We start from the raw sequence: 15275 nt of genomic DNA on the forward strand, positions 1-15275 counted from the left end.
TACAGCCCACTTGCCAGAAGGAAATGTTGGCAATGTATGCTGTTGATAACCACAGATATGTTGAATTCATATGCTTCAATTGTGTTGTATCAGCGTTTAAAAAGTGACCAAGTATATGAGCTAACTTTATCATTAGGAGGTGGTGAAGGGTATGGCACCTAGGTGAGGCGCCTGCCAGGCTGCAGACCGCTGTTTAAGACCATCAACAAGATCGGTCATCGCTGCATCTTCCAGAGTCTTTTTAGCCACTAAATCCAAATGTGTTTTTTTTTTTAGGATTGTACCCCAAAACAAAGTATTTTAAGCCAAAACATGATCTTCTAACCAAGTGGTTTTTCTGCCCAAAGCTGGTGTCAGTGTATCCGCTGTATAATTATAGACTAATGTAAATCTATCCGAGTTTGCTGAAAGGTACAATACCAACATTTATTCTGGAGGTTGGGTTGCAGCCAGCATAGTCATTATTCAAACAGAAAGAGAAGAAAAAAAACAAAAACTAATATTCAGAATTTTTTGAATAAATCTTTTACTTCAGTGGTTCCCATCCTCTTTTGCCAGCACAGCACAATTAGATGACCTCAGGTGCCCTGTGAGTGACCCCAGCCATCAGGTCTCACATGTATTCTTTTGAATTGATTCAGGTCATTTTGAAGTGTAAAAAGTGTTAGTCATAAATAGTACACATTATTACAATGTTTTTATCATACAATTGAATCATCAGTGTTTTTGTAGGTTTGTCACAAAATGCATTTGCACAGTATTACCACTATTTTTAACGCAATCTGCATGTTTCAAGAGGCTAACTAGTTTCCATGCACTCTTTATTGCAACAATAGGTTTTCAGGATAGCAAGAGGAGAGTCCTCTGCACTCTGCCTGTTGTAGTAGACTATTTATTGGTTAAATTATATTAAAGTGAGTTATTCTGCAATCTTTTCAGGTACATCCCAGGGGTAGAAGTATCAGGTATTTGTAGATTTGCTGGTCCAGGTCATAAAAGTTAAAATTATTGTGAAAAATATCCATCAAATGTTCTAGGAGCCCAGGACGGTTGTTTTGTCTAACCAACAGCCCCAAACTTAAACTCATCAGTTTATAAAGATATGAAACAAAAGAAGCAAATCCTCAGATTTGAGAAGCTGGAACCAGCGATTGTTTGTCATGTTTGCTTAATAGATTACTTCAGTGATTAAATGAATATAAAAGCTGTTGTTAATCATCTAAGTATTTTGAATTGCTTTTCTATGAAGCTGGGCGCCATAAATAAACTTTATTTATTAACTAATCAAGAGCTGAAACTATTTGTTGATCAATCAATTAGCTGAACATGTTTTGCAATAATTTTCAAGCAGAAATGCCAAAATTCTGCTCAGTTACTAAATGTAACTTTTGTCTTGTGTGACCCTAAACTGACAGTGTTTCTGCTGTTCTGATAAAACCGTCAGCTTTGATTTTGGAAGTTATAATGGGCATTTGTCACTTTTTTCTAACATTTTAAAGACCAGACAAATAGTCAGTTAATCAAAAAAAAAAAAATTATTAAATAGTAATTAGTAATTACTTGGAAATAATCCTCAGTTGCAGCCCTCAACTGATCGTGTCAGCACTTGTGTGACCTGTATGTTGGGGCTTTATTGTTGAACTCGATGTGGTGAACAGTACATATCTGTCCTAATACTAGGCCCTCCAGAGTTTTTCATGTTTGTCTGTCTGTTGAGCACAACTCAAAGCATTTTGTTAATTTTGAGTTTCCAAAAGCTTAGTCCTGTGCTCCTGCTCAACAGTGCATTAAAGGCTATTTGATGCGGCTCAGTGCCTCTTCCATGCTAACGAGCACTCCTCTGTCATTTTCTCTGTGTGGTTTCTTTTCCGGAAAACCCCCTCCACAGTTCCAGAAGCCTAACGAATTCTCGCCGCCATTCCGGTTCGGCACGGTGCCCAATGGGAGTACAGAGCGCAACATCCGCAACAACTACCGGGACATGCATACTTACATGACCAGCTTCCACCAGAAGAATGTAGATGAAGCGCTGTACAGTCTGAAGACCGGGTGAGGAGGAGAGAGATAGAGGGGAGGATGGAGAGACAGATGGGGTGATGTGAGGAGGGAGGGAGTTGAAAGGATCTCAGTGGGGAGAAAAGAGGCAGTGTGATGGAGCTGTGAGGTCCTGTGCTGATGCAATACAGAGAAAAGATGATGAAGCAATAAGGAGAGTGAGACAGAGGCAGAGGGAGCATTCTGGGTGATGTGGGTGGGCAGCCAGCGGAGCTGTGTTTCAGCCTGCCACCGGCACTCAGAATAGCAGCATAGCCTGTGGTTGCTGTGAAAGCTAGCTAATATTCACACTCTCTGCCTCTGAAGTGCAGGCTTATATCTGCTTTTACTGCTCGCTCTTCCTCTCTCCCTGTCCTCTAATGTTTTCATCAACTCGCTGCTAAAGGATTAAGAATGCAAAGCAGCGATGTTCCTCTGGTGTTTGGTGAGCGTCTGAGCTGAATGACCATGGAGGCCTGCAGAGCCCCGAGGCTCCGTTTGATGGTGGTTTGTCACCAAGCTGGAGACTGTCATGTCAATTTATCTATCAGATCATTCAGGATTGATATGGATTGAACAGAGCAGAATACAGGGTGACCCCAGGAAATGTTTCAGCTGAGACGATATGCACCTTGTCACATTGTCAGTTTAATTTTATAGTCATACATGAATACGGCTGGGCAATATATTGATATTCTATCAATATCTTGATATGACACCAGATATCATCTTAGATTTTGGATATTGTCATATAGTAAGTGTTGTCCTTTCCTGGTTTTAAAGGCAGCGTTGCATTGAGAAGATGCAATTTTCTGAACTTATTATGCTGCTGCTCTATTATATGCCTTTACCCACTTATCCATTATAGCCACATTACCAGTGATCATTTATCACATTTTCATTGTGTATATGTTTTCATGAAACCACCAGCAGTCAACCTTTCAATATTATTGCAATATCAATATCAAGGTATTTGATTTTTATTTTCTCCATATCACCCAGCCCTGTACTTGAACTTTAGATTCATTCTCAATCTTTGAAACTAAAAAAAATCCACACCAGGTCAAACATACGTTTTGTTTCCGAAGATTACAACCACATCTGATGTTGCTCAGTTGTCATGGAGATGGCTTAGGTTTTACCAACCCATAGAAAAATGTTGCTAGTCACAATAGAAGCTCATATTTGGAGATTGCTAAATTTTGATCTGGCTCAACTCGACACAGAGTTGAGACTTGAATTTGAGACAAAATTCTAAAAAAAAACCAAATTGTGCAGGCCCATAAGCAATCAAGCTTTCTTTTGGATCGTACTGTTATCTCAAGAACTGATTATTTATACAGACAAATTAAGATCAGGGCACTGACATTTTAAGATCTTAAATAAGGTCTGAGCTCAGACAAGAGGAGGGTTTTTGTTTTGGAGCTTAATTTATGATGTATCAGAAAATGGTCATAATCATAATGGTGTCAAACTGAGCTCAGTTGTGTCTGGGAGACATTCCTCTCCTCTCGGAGGTCACTGAAAGTCTGGATTGGGGTCTTACTGTGACACTGGGAAACCACATTTCACTTAGGAAGACCATGAGATGTGGTCAAAAGCCTCAGAACCAAGAAGTTTGGAAGTTTTTATTGAGGTGAAGGTGTGTACTGAAATAGCACTGCTGCTCCTTTTCTTTTAAAGTTATTTTGTTTTTTAAGTTGTTAAGTTATGTAAAGTAAAAGTGGTCTTTGTGTCATACAAGGCGGTCCGCTGTTAAATACTACAGGAAACCCAGGGATAGAGCAGAATAGAATAACATAATCAGATACTGCATCCAAAGTTACCACCAAACTGCTTTCCTCTATTTACACTCTGATGTGTACAAATTCAAACTGAAATATGTGTGTGTCGTAGAGTGCCCTCATTTTGTCTATAGCATGCACGCTGCCTTGCCTAATTATCCCTCAATGCAATGTTTCGCCTGGTAACACTTTATACAACCATAAATTTCTTATAATTTCCTTCTAAGTTTCCCTGAAATAACTGTGCAATTTGTCATTAATTATAACTGAAATAGAGCTCGAGTTCAATTGTTACACTTGCAATTAATTAATTTCAATTAAATGCTAAGCCAGCGTTTCCTGAAGTGTTTTGCTCGGTGCACAGCAGGTCGTCTGAACACGCAGTAATGTGCACAGGGTAGAATACAATTCAACATTAATGGAGAGTACAGTCTCCAATCATAATAAATGATGAATGAATATTTACTTGGGTTTACATGGAGCGGATCCTACATGGAAATTACTCCTGAAATCAGCAACTATTTTTTTAACTTAACACAGCCAGTTAAACTAACTAAAATACCTGTCTAAATTTTCTCTGTAATTAGCACCAGTTTACAAAGTCCTTTCCAGGAAACTTTTCAAAAATTAACTAACCCAAAATATCCAGCTTTGTTAATATATGTGTAAATTAATACAGCAGCGACACAAAATATGATGAGTCATAAGTATCAAAAATCCCTTTATTATAAACTACTGAGTGGGAATAGTGATGAATGACTGACTGATTTTGGACACATTTATTCACTGTCACTATATAATTGGAGGTGCAAGACATTACACTATGTAAAAATGTGTTTATCTAATATTTTCTATCAATTGTGCTCTGTAGCAAACTGGACGCCTTCATCTACGACGCTGCGGTGCTGAACTACATGGCGGGCAGAGACGAGGGCTGTAAACTGGTCACCATTGGGAGCGGCAAGGTGTTCGCTTCCACCGGCTACGGCATTGCCATCCAGAAAGATTCTGGATGGAAGCGAGCTGTGGATCTGGCCATCCTCATGCTGTTTGGAGACGGTAAGGAACTTGAATTTTTTTTTTGTTTGTTTTTGAATTATTGGAATGAAGAGGTCTGCAATGTAATCTCTGACAAACTGATTTTACACAAAAAGATCTAGAAACCCAAATGCCTTGAAAATTGAAAGTAAATATAATCTTAATTTATGTTTACTTTAATTGTTAAGCTTACTTAAAATTCGGTTATATTTACTTCACGTTGTGAAGTTGATGCAGATTATATGACTATATGTATGGGAAACACTGTAAACTGAATGTCTTTATTCTGCTGTTTGCATAAAAGTCAATCATATAAAGCTAAATCCTTTTTGTCATGATTAAATTAAGTCAGACTTACTTGATTTAAGGTAATTCCACTTGTTATTTGAAGTTTCAGCAACTTCACAACATTAAGTAAATACAGCTCATTATACAGCAATAATGAGGACATTTCTATCTGGCGTTTCTCTGTGGTTTTTGATACAACAGTGAGTAAGTTATCAGAGATTTTGATTATTGCATCCTCTAGGAGGTATACTGTTTCAACAACCATATCAAAGGATGACCAAATAGATCCACAATTTTTAGAAATTGCTGTTGTAGCCTGAAATTATTTCCCTCTTTATAAACAAAAATGAACTTCCCTGCAGAGTTGAATCACTGTAACAGAGTTTAAGAAACATAAAACGGCGATTGTTCAGGTAGAGAATCACAAAATGAAGTTAAGTCGTCATCGCTGTATTAAGGTTGAAGTTATCAAAGTAGCTGTAAGGAAGCTGTGACTCAGAGGGTGGCCGATGTTTGTTATGGTGACAACCCAAGAGCCTGCTGGTAGATGCCAGCAGTCGATGAGGCTGTTGAGCTGCAGGATGAGGTCTCCTGAGCCAGGCTGGCACGGTTCAGTCCTTAATCAACAGTGAGGAACCAGCAGGCCCAAAAGCCTGCAGCTGCTGCAGTTGTAGAGGTGAAAGCTCGAGTACAGAGGGAGTTTGTTTATTTGGTAACTCAGGAGGTTTTGGCAGCACACTGCCAAGGCTGTTTTGGCAGTGACAGGAAATATTGACCTTAACTGGAGACAGGTAGATGGAGCTCTGTGAATGCTGTTGGACTGTATAATTGACATATTTCTTCAGTGTCACATTGACTGGCAGACTGCGTCAGAGGACTTATTCATTCAACAGGGAAGCCCGTTGTTTGTTTTGGCTAATGCCGGCCTTACATCAAACGACTTTCAAAGAATTTCACTGACACACAAATTTCCAATGTTGGAATAAAATCGTGAAAATTCTAGTCATGAGAGAGTTATGGCGTGCTCTTGTGATCTTTATCATTTGATGTAAGGTAGTCATAAAATTCAGTCTGAGCTGTCTTAAATCATTTTTCATCTCGTCTAAATATTCTGATAATATCACACGTTTAATAGTATTGTAAGTTTTAGTCTTGGCTCATGCAAATACTAAAGTCTAATGACGTGAACATTGCCGACAACCAAAAGCTGCGCTCTCTTCAACACCAAACAAGAAGCAGCAAAACAGGTAGACATTAAACATGTAGGGGACTTCAGTGAGGTGCAAGAATGTAAACAAGAATCAGATATTTTGGACTGTAAAAATAGAGAAACAGGTGGACATCTGGAATGACCAAGAGTTGGTGTTTGTGCGTCTTTTTCACCGACCAGCACTTACTGTAGTGAGAAGCTTTCATTTTTTAAATAGCTGACCTCACATTCCCATGGTTTCCTCGTGCTAAAATAGCACAGCTAACCAATGAGGGCTGGTAGCAAGTTGAGGCGACAAATCCAAAATGTAAAGTCTGTACACAAATACAATTTATCTTTCCAAAATATATTGATGCCAAATTGACAAGAATACTGTCGACATGATGCCTTTCAGAGTTACATGTTTTAGTGGACATATAAGCAGTTGTTAATGTGTCATTTCTTAAAAGGAGTTTTGCATAATCGTTTCCACCAGCAACAGAATGGGAAATAATCTCAAAAAGGAATCTGGAAGGAATTTGTAGTCTTGCAAATAGTGACACTGCACGATGCTCAGTCTTTGCAAAAAATTGTCAATGACAGGATTTGAGTTTGAAAACTCTCTGCTGTGAACCACACACCCGTATCTACACTCACTTTCATCTCCAAATTACAGTGCCAGTTTGACATATTAAAAGAAAAACTCCCTGATTAAGGCAACTATAGTGCTCTAAGATGTGCTCTCCAATACTCTGTAAGCTTCAGAAGAAGCACACATAAAAACTGTAAAGCTCAACTTTCGATTTTGAAAAGTGTGTTAATAATTGAAACCCTTTACCGCTTCCAACGGCTGATAAGTGATGTGCAGGGAGCGCAGGAGCACCGTGAGTGTTCACACCCGGCACACGTGTCTTTGTAGAAATGAATTCATGTAGCGCTTTGACAGCAGCTGATCAATTCAACAATAAATATGGTGGCAGTATATCTTAACACTGCATCATGTGCATATTTATACACAGTAAGGAGGTTGAATCATGAGTCCGTATCCCATTAGTGTGCATCAAATAGACAGCAACCCTCCTGATTGTGTATGTGCCGCAGAGCAATGCTATCCATTTGTAGGTCGGGTTTTTGTTTTGAGCCCCAGCTGTGGCTGTGTGTTTTGGGTAGTGACCGAAAGAAGCCGTCAGGGCGTCTAGCGTCGCTCTGAGAGAATGACGAGTGCAGTGATCCACGAGGACCTTTGCATTGAGCTGCTGCTCTGTCATGATGAGAGGATCGAGCCGGTTGAGGTGGTTTGTGGATGTTGGTTTGAATGCTCATTTGGCGTCTCTGTTTGAACGGGTTTTGGCCACAAATGACAAGGAGATCAGGGATGATGCTGGATGAGGTGTAGACTGATAATGAGAGAATAGACCTTAAGGTACAGACATAACAACAGCCTCCACTGTAAAGAGCTCCTATGTTGATTGAAAACTGAACGCTGCAACTAAAAAGTAGAGATGGAGTGAGATTTTTTTGAAACACTTCCAAAAGCTTGTGATCCACATATGATACACTCTACAAAAACACAATGCAGTGTACCAAACACTGAATTTGTGATGCAGGTTTTACTTTCTTAAAGTTGGTTATTCTGCTATCAAAGTGTCATCACAAGGTCCACATACTAAAATTGAATTTCCTTATCTTTTTTCCTCTCTCATATCATCTCTTCTCCAGCACCTTTTGGCCTCTTAATTTGAGTGTGTTAGTGAACTTTTTGAAAGTTGAAGAAAGACCTTGATATGAGAATTTCATGTCAAACTGCTGAAACATTTAAGATACCGTAAGTGTTTCACTGACTTTAATGCAGGCTTACCATAGTAGAGAAATATCAGAAATACACACTGGATCAGAGTTGTTTTTGGTGTATAATATTGGTGGGCTCCAAAGAACATGATCAGGATCCCTTCTTCTGACTGAGGCCTTTGACTTTCTATAGAGAAAGATTATTATCAGTCTGTTCAAAAACTAAGCTTTGCCCTTTTTTCTATTTCTATACCATCTTGTGAGGTTTACCTATGTTACTGAAGTGTAAGCACTCAGTAAAAAAAAAAAAAGGTAGTTTCCAATTTCTGGGTTTATGAGTGGAGGTATTACACCCCGGACTGTACTCCAGGCTAGGGCTGCCAAGTCATATGGATCTGAGTTGTTTAGCATGATTTGTCCAAGTTTGAGTTTGTTAAAAAAAAATACAAAGAAAAGGAAAGATAGCAAGTACTCACCAGTATTTTAAGTGGCTATGTTTCATGTCTGATCTCGAGTGCACAGCTGATCAATTAGGACTTTTTTTACATGACCAAACAGAAGTGCATATTAAATGGATTTAGTGTAAACAGAGTGTCTGGTGTTATCGGTGTGACGCGATAGTCGGACACTTATATTCGGACACTACATATTCTCAGAGAGATTTACTTTCACTGGACATTATGACTGGTAAGTTCTCAGTATTTTTTACTTCACTAAAAGCAGATAACTGATGGATGTTTTAATGCACGTTTGTTGTTGACTGACAAGTAAGATAATATTTATTTTTGCTGTCAGAAATGTAATGAATGTCTGTATACACTCAAGTTTTAATCCCTCTTATTGTAATACACTATATCCAGTACTTCCGACAAGGGAAAGTTCGTGGCCTTAGTAAAGGAATGAAGTTCTGTGAGAAACAGAAATGTGGAATTAAAGATTTTATAATATATCACCAGTTGGTGGTTTTTGCAGCACTTTAACATTGTGTATCTCAGGAAAAGCTTTGTGTAAGAGAAATGACTGTCCCTGATGTAAATGGTTGCCTTTGGAGAGTACACCTACAGTAGCAGTCCACCTCCAGAGACAGTATGTGCACCATACTGCACCACCTGCCAGATCACATATATTATACAGCTCATACACACACACATACACACACACAGGTTTGTCTTCGATGGCTATCACTTTCCATCCCGGTGTGTGTGATGGATGAAGAGGTCAGCACAGAGAGAACATTCACCTCGAATCAGATCTGTAGGAGCTAAATCGACTCAGACTGCGACATACACTGCTGAGCGATGTTCACTTAAGTGCCAGGCTGTGCGTGTGTGTGTGTGTGTGTGTGTGTGCGTACGCGTACATAGGATTTGACTGTGTGCATGGTTGAGTGTGTGTGTTCCCCAAAGATCAGAGATGTCTGCACAAATTTACCAAATGGATTTAAAGTCTCATTGTTGTCTCGACTGTGTACAAGAGGCCAACACATCAGACATTACCTCTCATTACTTCATGCAGGCCGTTCAGCTGTCAGCACTCATGCATTAGTCCAGTTTAAAAGATCAGACTCATAGATGTTTGCTCATATCTGTCACGACCTGTTAGAGTCCAGATATGAACATGATTCAAGTCATATGTGTAGAGGGATCAGCGATGGCACTACTAACAGGAAACTGAGTGCCGCTTCATTTGAACAGATATAGCATCAGCAGGGAAGTGGAAAAAATGTGGAAGGTGGAAAAGGAGGAGGAGGAAAAGGGATGGGAGAGATGATGGATAAGAACAGAAGGAGGGTTAGAAAGAAGAGAATAATTATGATAGTATAGATTTCAATTACATTATTGATTCTGCTTATTGATCCAGTTCTTAATCAATTTCTATATATAGTGATTCAATTTTGGTTCATATGGAGTGTAGCAAGTACATCCAGGAGAGTGTTTTTTTCATAGAAATATCATAGAAATCTGCAGGCTGATGAGAAATTAATCAATGCTAGGTGGGAGCCATCACTACTAAATGGGAACCAATTTGCAGTTTCCGTCCCTGATCTGAAGATGTTAAGGGAGTTATTTGGTCGTTCTTAATTCATCTAAAAACAGGATCATCTTGACTTTTTGCAGATTTGTGTCTTTGCTTTTCTTTTTGCTCAAAATCTGCAAATAGTCCTGGGTTGTTCTCGCACCACATTATACTTCTTATCAAGAAGACATTACAAATCCAAAAGACCATTTTCATGTTGACTTGTGATAGTAGAAAAGAACAAATGTTACTAAAAACATTAAAAATGGTCTTAGATATGGGCATCACAGTAGCATTAGACTGTATGTTTATGCACAAATGCCCCCGTTTAGCATTTATTTGCAACAGCTATCCACAGGAGGCTTTTTTTTCTTTAGGTATTAGAATATTTTAAATAAGATAAAAGCTTATACCATAAATAAATCTATGCACAAAATACATCCACAAATATCACAAATACTTGTAACAATAAAATGCAGTTATGACCAATATTTCTTCTTTTTTGACATCTTAATAGATATTTTTAGTGAATCTGCTTTCATTCCGAGAGTCAGACGACAAGATTTATATCACTACCATGTCTTTAGTATGGACCCGGAGGCAATCAGCTAATTCAGCGGACAGGAAACAGTAGAGAACGGTAGCTAGCTTCTACCCACAGTTCAAAAATACACCTTAAAGCTCCTCTGTAGTTTACTAATTAACATGTTTTTAACCTTTTTTTTATCCGTAATCCAACAGAATTGTAAAAATTACGATGAATGGTTTTGCAGGGAGTTATGTGCTGTTAGCATTTCTTGGTGAACAACAACCAGGGGCAGTGAGTTTTGACAATGAAGCAGCTACAACTGCATCCCACAACCTGCACTGAGACGCTGCACAGAACTGGCCTGCACATGGATAAACTGTCAAAAAAATAGCTCCAACATGTACAGTAACTCTAATTTTTTAACTTCCAGGCTAAGCAGACAGTTGTTGCCCCCCTGCTTCCAGTGTGCTAAGCTAAGCTAATAGCCTCCTGGCTCCAGCTCTGTAGTTAATGCACAGACATAACAGTGGCACCGAACTTTTAATCCAACGCAGAGAAAAAAAGTGAAAGACTGTGTGTCATGAAATGCTGAACTCTATTTCATGAACAAAATAAATAAAGTTATAGACTATTCCCTTTGCTACCAGATTTGATTTATTTTTGTCCATTGTCTGTTTGGGGTTCAGCAGCATGATAACTTACCATCATAACACTGCCATTTAATCCCACATTCTTTTCTTTTACCAAGGTTCATAAAGTTATAAAACTCCTGTGCGTCATTTCTTATCTTTTTCTTTTTTGTGTGTGGATAGTACCTGATATTATTTTGTACCACCTTCGTCGAGGTTCCGAAGGAGCTGAGCCGATACTAGAAGGTGGAGTTAAAAAACTGCAGACTGCTGATTGGTGAGACAGAATTGTCACTAGTTCCCACACTATCATCCTGATTTTCAGGATTAAGATTCAGAAAGTATCGCAATGGAGGATTCAGAAAGTATCGCATTGGAGATGATATCATGGCAGTTTCACACGGCGTTGGTATCAATCATCTGAAAATACCAAAATACCAGGTGGACGCTACCTGTCTACCTACCTGAGAAACTATACAGAGAAAAGTATGTGGTACCGAAAGTGAGTCAAGTCGAGTCATGCATTGAAAACGGGGCATATGTGAAAACTAGTTAACAGCTATCTGAGACACACACACACACACACACACACACACACACTCATACAAAAAACTGTGTTATGCAAGCATTGGGAAAATATCTACCCCCTTGATCTCAAACAGACACAAAAACAGACCATCGGTGCAGATCAAACAAATCTCTCTGGACGTGTCCTCCCCCCTTAGCAATCCCAAGGATGTGGAACTGAGGGGGACACATTTCAGGGCGGAAACACTCGTCACATGACCACACACACACTTCCTCCCTGAGGACTGTCAAGTCCCAGCAGGCAGTTGTTTTCTTTCCCACAACAAGAAAGGGATAGCCTTGCATAAGCAAATCCTTAATGAGGATGATCCTCAAGGGGGCGTTCAGTCAAAATAATGCAGCATGACATTTGTTGCACGTATGTGAGACCTGAGCTGTTTTTGGCATCAACTCCCCATCCAAAAAATGTGCCCTCTCTTTCTACTCACACTTACACGGTCAGACACCTCTGGGCAAACTCATCCAAGTGCACAAGTCACACAAACATACACACAAACACATACAGTAACCTGCGTGTCTCCTTCCTCCAGGTGAGATGGAGGAGCTGGAGGCCTTGTGGCTGACGGGCATCTGCCACAACGAGAAGAACGAGGTGATGAGCAGCCAGCTGGACGTGGACAACATGGCGGGGGTCTTCTACATGCTGGGGGCCGCCATGGTTCTGTCATTAATCACCTTCATCTGTGAACATTGGTTCTACTGGCAGCTGCGCTTCTGCTTCATGGGCGTGTGCTCGGGACAGCCCGGGGCCACCTTCTCCATTAGCAGAGTGAGTGTGCTCGTGTTTTATTTTAGGTCTGACCTTTGTCCTCCTGACAGAAAGATCACAAAAGTGGTTGTTTTCAAACCACTGGCTGTGGTTGAGGTGTATCAAGTCCGTCAGGGGGATAGGATGACTCACCTGACTTAACCTGTGGCTTTTTTAGGTCAGGTAAACAAACACAAGGCAACAGCATCCTGAAGAAATCACATCTTCACTTATCTTAACTCTAAAGCAGTTTGACAATCTGTAAAGCACACTACAGGTCAGGCACAGTATTGTAATATCTTTAGCAGTACAAGTATAAAATAGAACCCCAATAATAAATCCTACAACCCAGAAATGAACTAGCCGCTCCGATTCCCTTGTCTCAAAGTCAATGGGTTTTTTGAATGGGTTTTTGGTTAGAAGCCTGAAATAAGATCTGTGGTCAACACAAGTTGAAGAGACTTTAACATTTTGTTTTACAACATAAAATACATCAGTAAATACTCCACCGTGAACTTTGAAGCTTTTATGTCTTAAAAAAGTGGCAATGAAACTACGTCATCACGCCGCACGCTAAGCATGGCTTTATAGCCTCGTAGCAGTAGCGACGCGACCATAGTGTAGTTTGTTTAGTTTAGAAATAGTGTCTTACCTCTACAATTAAGTTGAGGCATCTAAAATCCTAAAAGTTGCATTAATTTGTGAAGATTGTCTCACTGAACAAAACGTGTAAGTATCATAAACGTTTGTTCACCACAGATCTTATTGTCTGCAATAACTTTTTGATGAGGGAAGCAGAGCAACGTCAGCTGGTAGGTGGGCCTATAGAAAATCGACATCTTTGGGGCACTATATTTAATCCTGTCAGACTGTCAGATTTCATTTTTGTGCCTTTCAAAAGCACTTATTTCAAACAAAAAAAAGTTGCATTTTCTTTATCTTTTTTATCAGAAAAAACAGGACTATATGAAAACAAAAAAATGTTTGATGTGGATATTTACATAGAAGAGTTATCACGGGTATTTTTACGTGTAGTATTATAGGTTTGGTTAGGAAAGGAAAGTTGCAACATTTAATTTTATTATAATTCTGAAGGTGATAAATATGATATGAATAACACAACTAACCGGTGGCTTTTTGACTGACTGCAGCTGCAGAAGACTCATAAAAACATTTGCCACTCAAGGTTATGGTGTCAGTATGCTCAAAACAAACAACTTCATAAGCTGTGTCGTCTGATCACGTCCAAAGGCAAAAGTGTTTTTAGCTGTTACAAACGGCCACACTTGAAGGCGGGATGAAAAGGCTGCTAAAGAGAGGGGCGAGATATGATAATCATTTCAATTGCAGAATAAAAGAGCATATTTTAAGTCTCTTTTAGGGTGTTCACTCTATTTTACCCCTGCAAAATTTGGCTAAAAATGGAAAAAGGGAGCCTAACCTTGTTACCCAAATGAGGCATTTCCACCAGCAGGTCAGTACGGTTTACTTCAGTTCGGTACGCATTTTTTTTGCGTGTCAATTGTAAATAGCACTGTAGTACCTTTGGAACCGTCCCTATTTTTTGTCACCCCTCCACTTAGGGTCCCTAGCTCACAGAGGCAGTACTCAAAGGTGGAGCTACAAACACTGCAGTCCGTTGATTGGTCAGCAGAGAATCAGCACTCTGTGCTCAGTGCTGAGCTGTGGCTGCTTTAACTGCTGTTCACGACGTGACAAGTCTTTCATACATTAGTAAACTTAAACTTTAACATGTAATTATGTTTTGCAGCAGCTGTAGACTGAGAAAAAGTAATTTAGTTCACTGGGCCAACTGCCAGCAACTTTTAAGGTGGAACGTTTACTTGTAATGTTACTCAATATATGAGATAATGACGTGAATCACTCAACACACTATGACTTTTTGTTTTTATTGTCCCTTTTGGATGACTTACACTTTTCTTTATGAGTGGAAAGAATGTATATTAATCGTGGAGTGGAGTGTGTGAACAGCATATTCTAATCCTCACTTGGAGAAAAAAAATGTGTCTGAGCTTCATTTGGTAAGCTTTGGCAGCACTAAATCCCTGCTCTCACCTGACAAGAAATCAATGCACAAACCCGCTATTTTCAAATATCCCATTGAGAGAGACTCTCACTCCAGCCTGTAGCCTCGTTTTGTGGACGATAAATGGGGTGCAGACTTCCCTCTGTGTGATCTGTGAACCAGGAAAAAAAAGTGCTGCTGGACGGAGCACTGAGTAACAACAACCCCACCCACATGTGAGAGTACTGTCCATGGTGAAAATGCTCATCAGATCAAGAGTGTAGGACGTATTCATAGGTGTAACTTATGGGTCTAGAGGTACTATACTTAAAGCCTTTGATGGAAACACCAATTATGTTTCTCACATTCACACACCTGGCCAATCGCGACATGAAGTGGGTATGATTGCCATGTTTTTCAACTTCAAAATTTGACAAAAACTGGAAGATGCAGCAGTCGGTGGGGAGGGGCTCTCAGATGCTGTTTGACCATCCAATAAGAACTAGGTAAAAGCATACTGGTAACATCTACCCAGGTTTTACTCAGGTTAAACTATGTCCCTAACCTGTCTGACACCACATAGATCAAGAGTGAACACCTAAGATGTGAACAGTTTAC

General features: G+C 39.6%; 1 protein-coding gene across 1 annotated transcript in view; it reads left to right on the plus strand.

The window, feature by feature from the left end:
* The window catches only part of grin2bb (glutamate receptor, ionotropic, N-methyl D-aspartate 2B, genome duplicate b), a 121095-nt gene that overhangs the window by 99187 nt on the left and 6633 nt on the right, over nucleotides 1-15275 (plus strand). Inside the window, exons 14-16 of the mRNA XM_042485841.1 lie at nucleotides 1889-2049; nucleotides 4690-4877; nucleotides 12414-12652. Of these exons, the coding sequence (XP_042341775.1) occupies nucleotides 1889-2049; nucleotides 4690-4877; nucleotides 12414-12652 (588 nt within the window). The remainder of the gene's footprint in view (nucleotides 1-1888; nucleotides 2050-4689; nucleotides 4878-12413; nucleotides 12653-15275) is intronic.

This window comes from Plectropomus leopardus, chromosome 4 (genome assembly GCF_008729295.1).
Source record: "Plectropomus leopardus isolate mb chromosome 4, YSFRI_Pleo_2.0, whole genome shotgun sequence".
Classification (NCBI taxonomy): Eukaryota; Metazoa; Chordata; class Actinopteri; order Perciformes; family Serranidae; genus Plectropomus; species Plectropomus leopardus.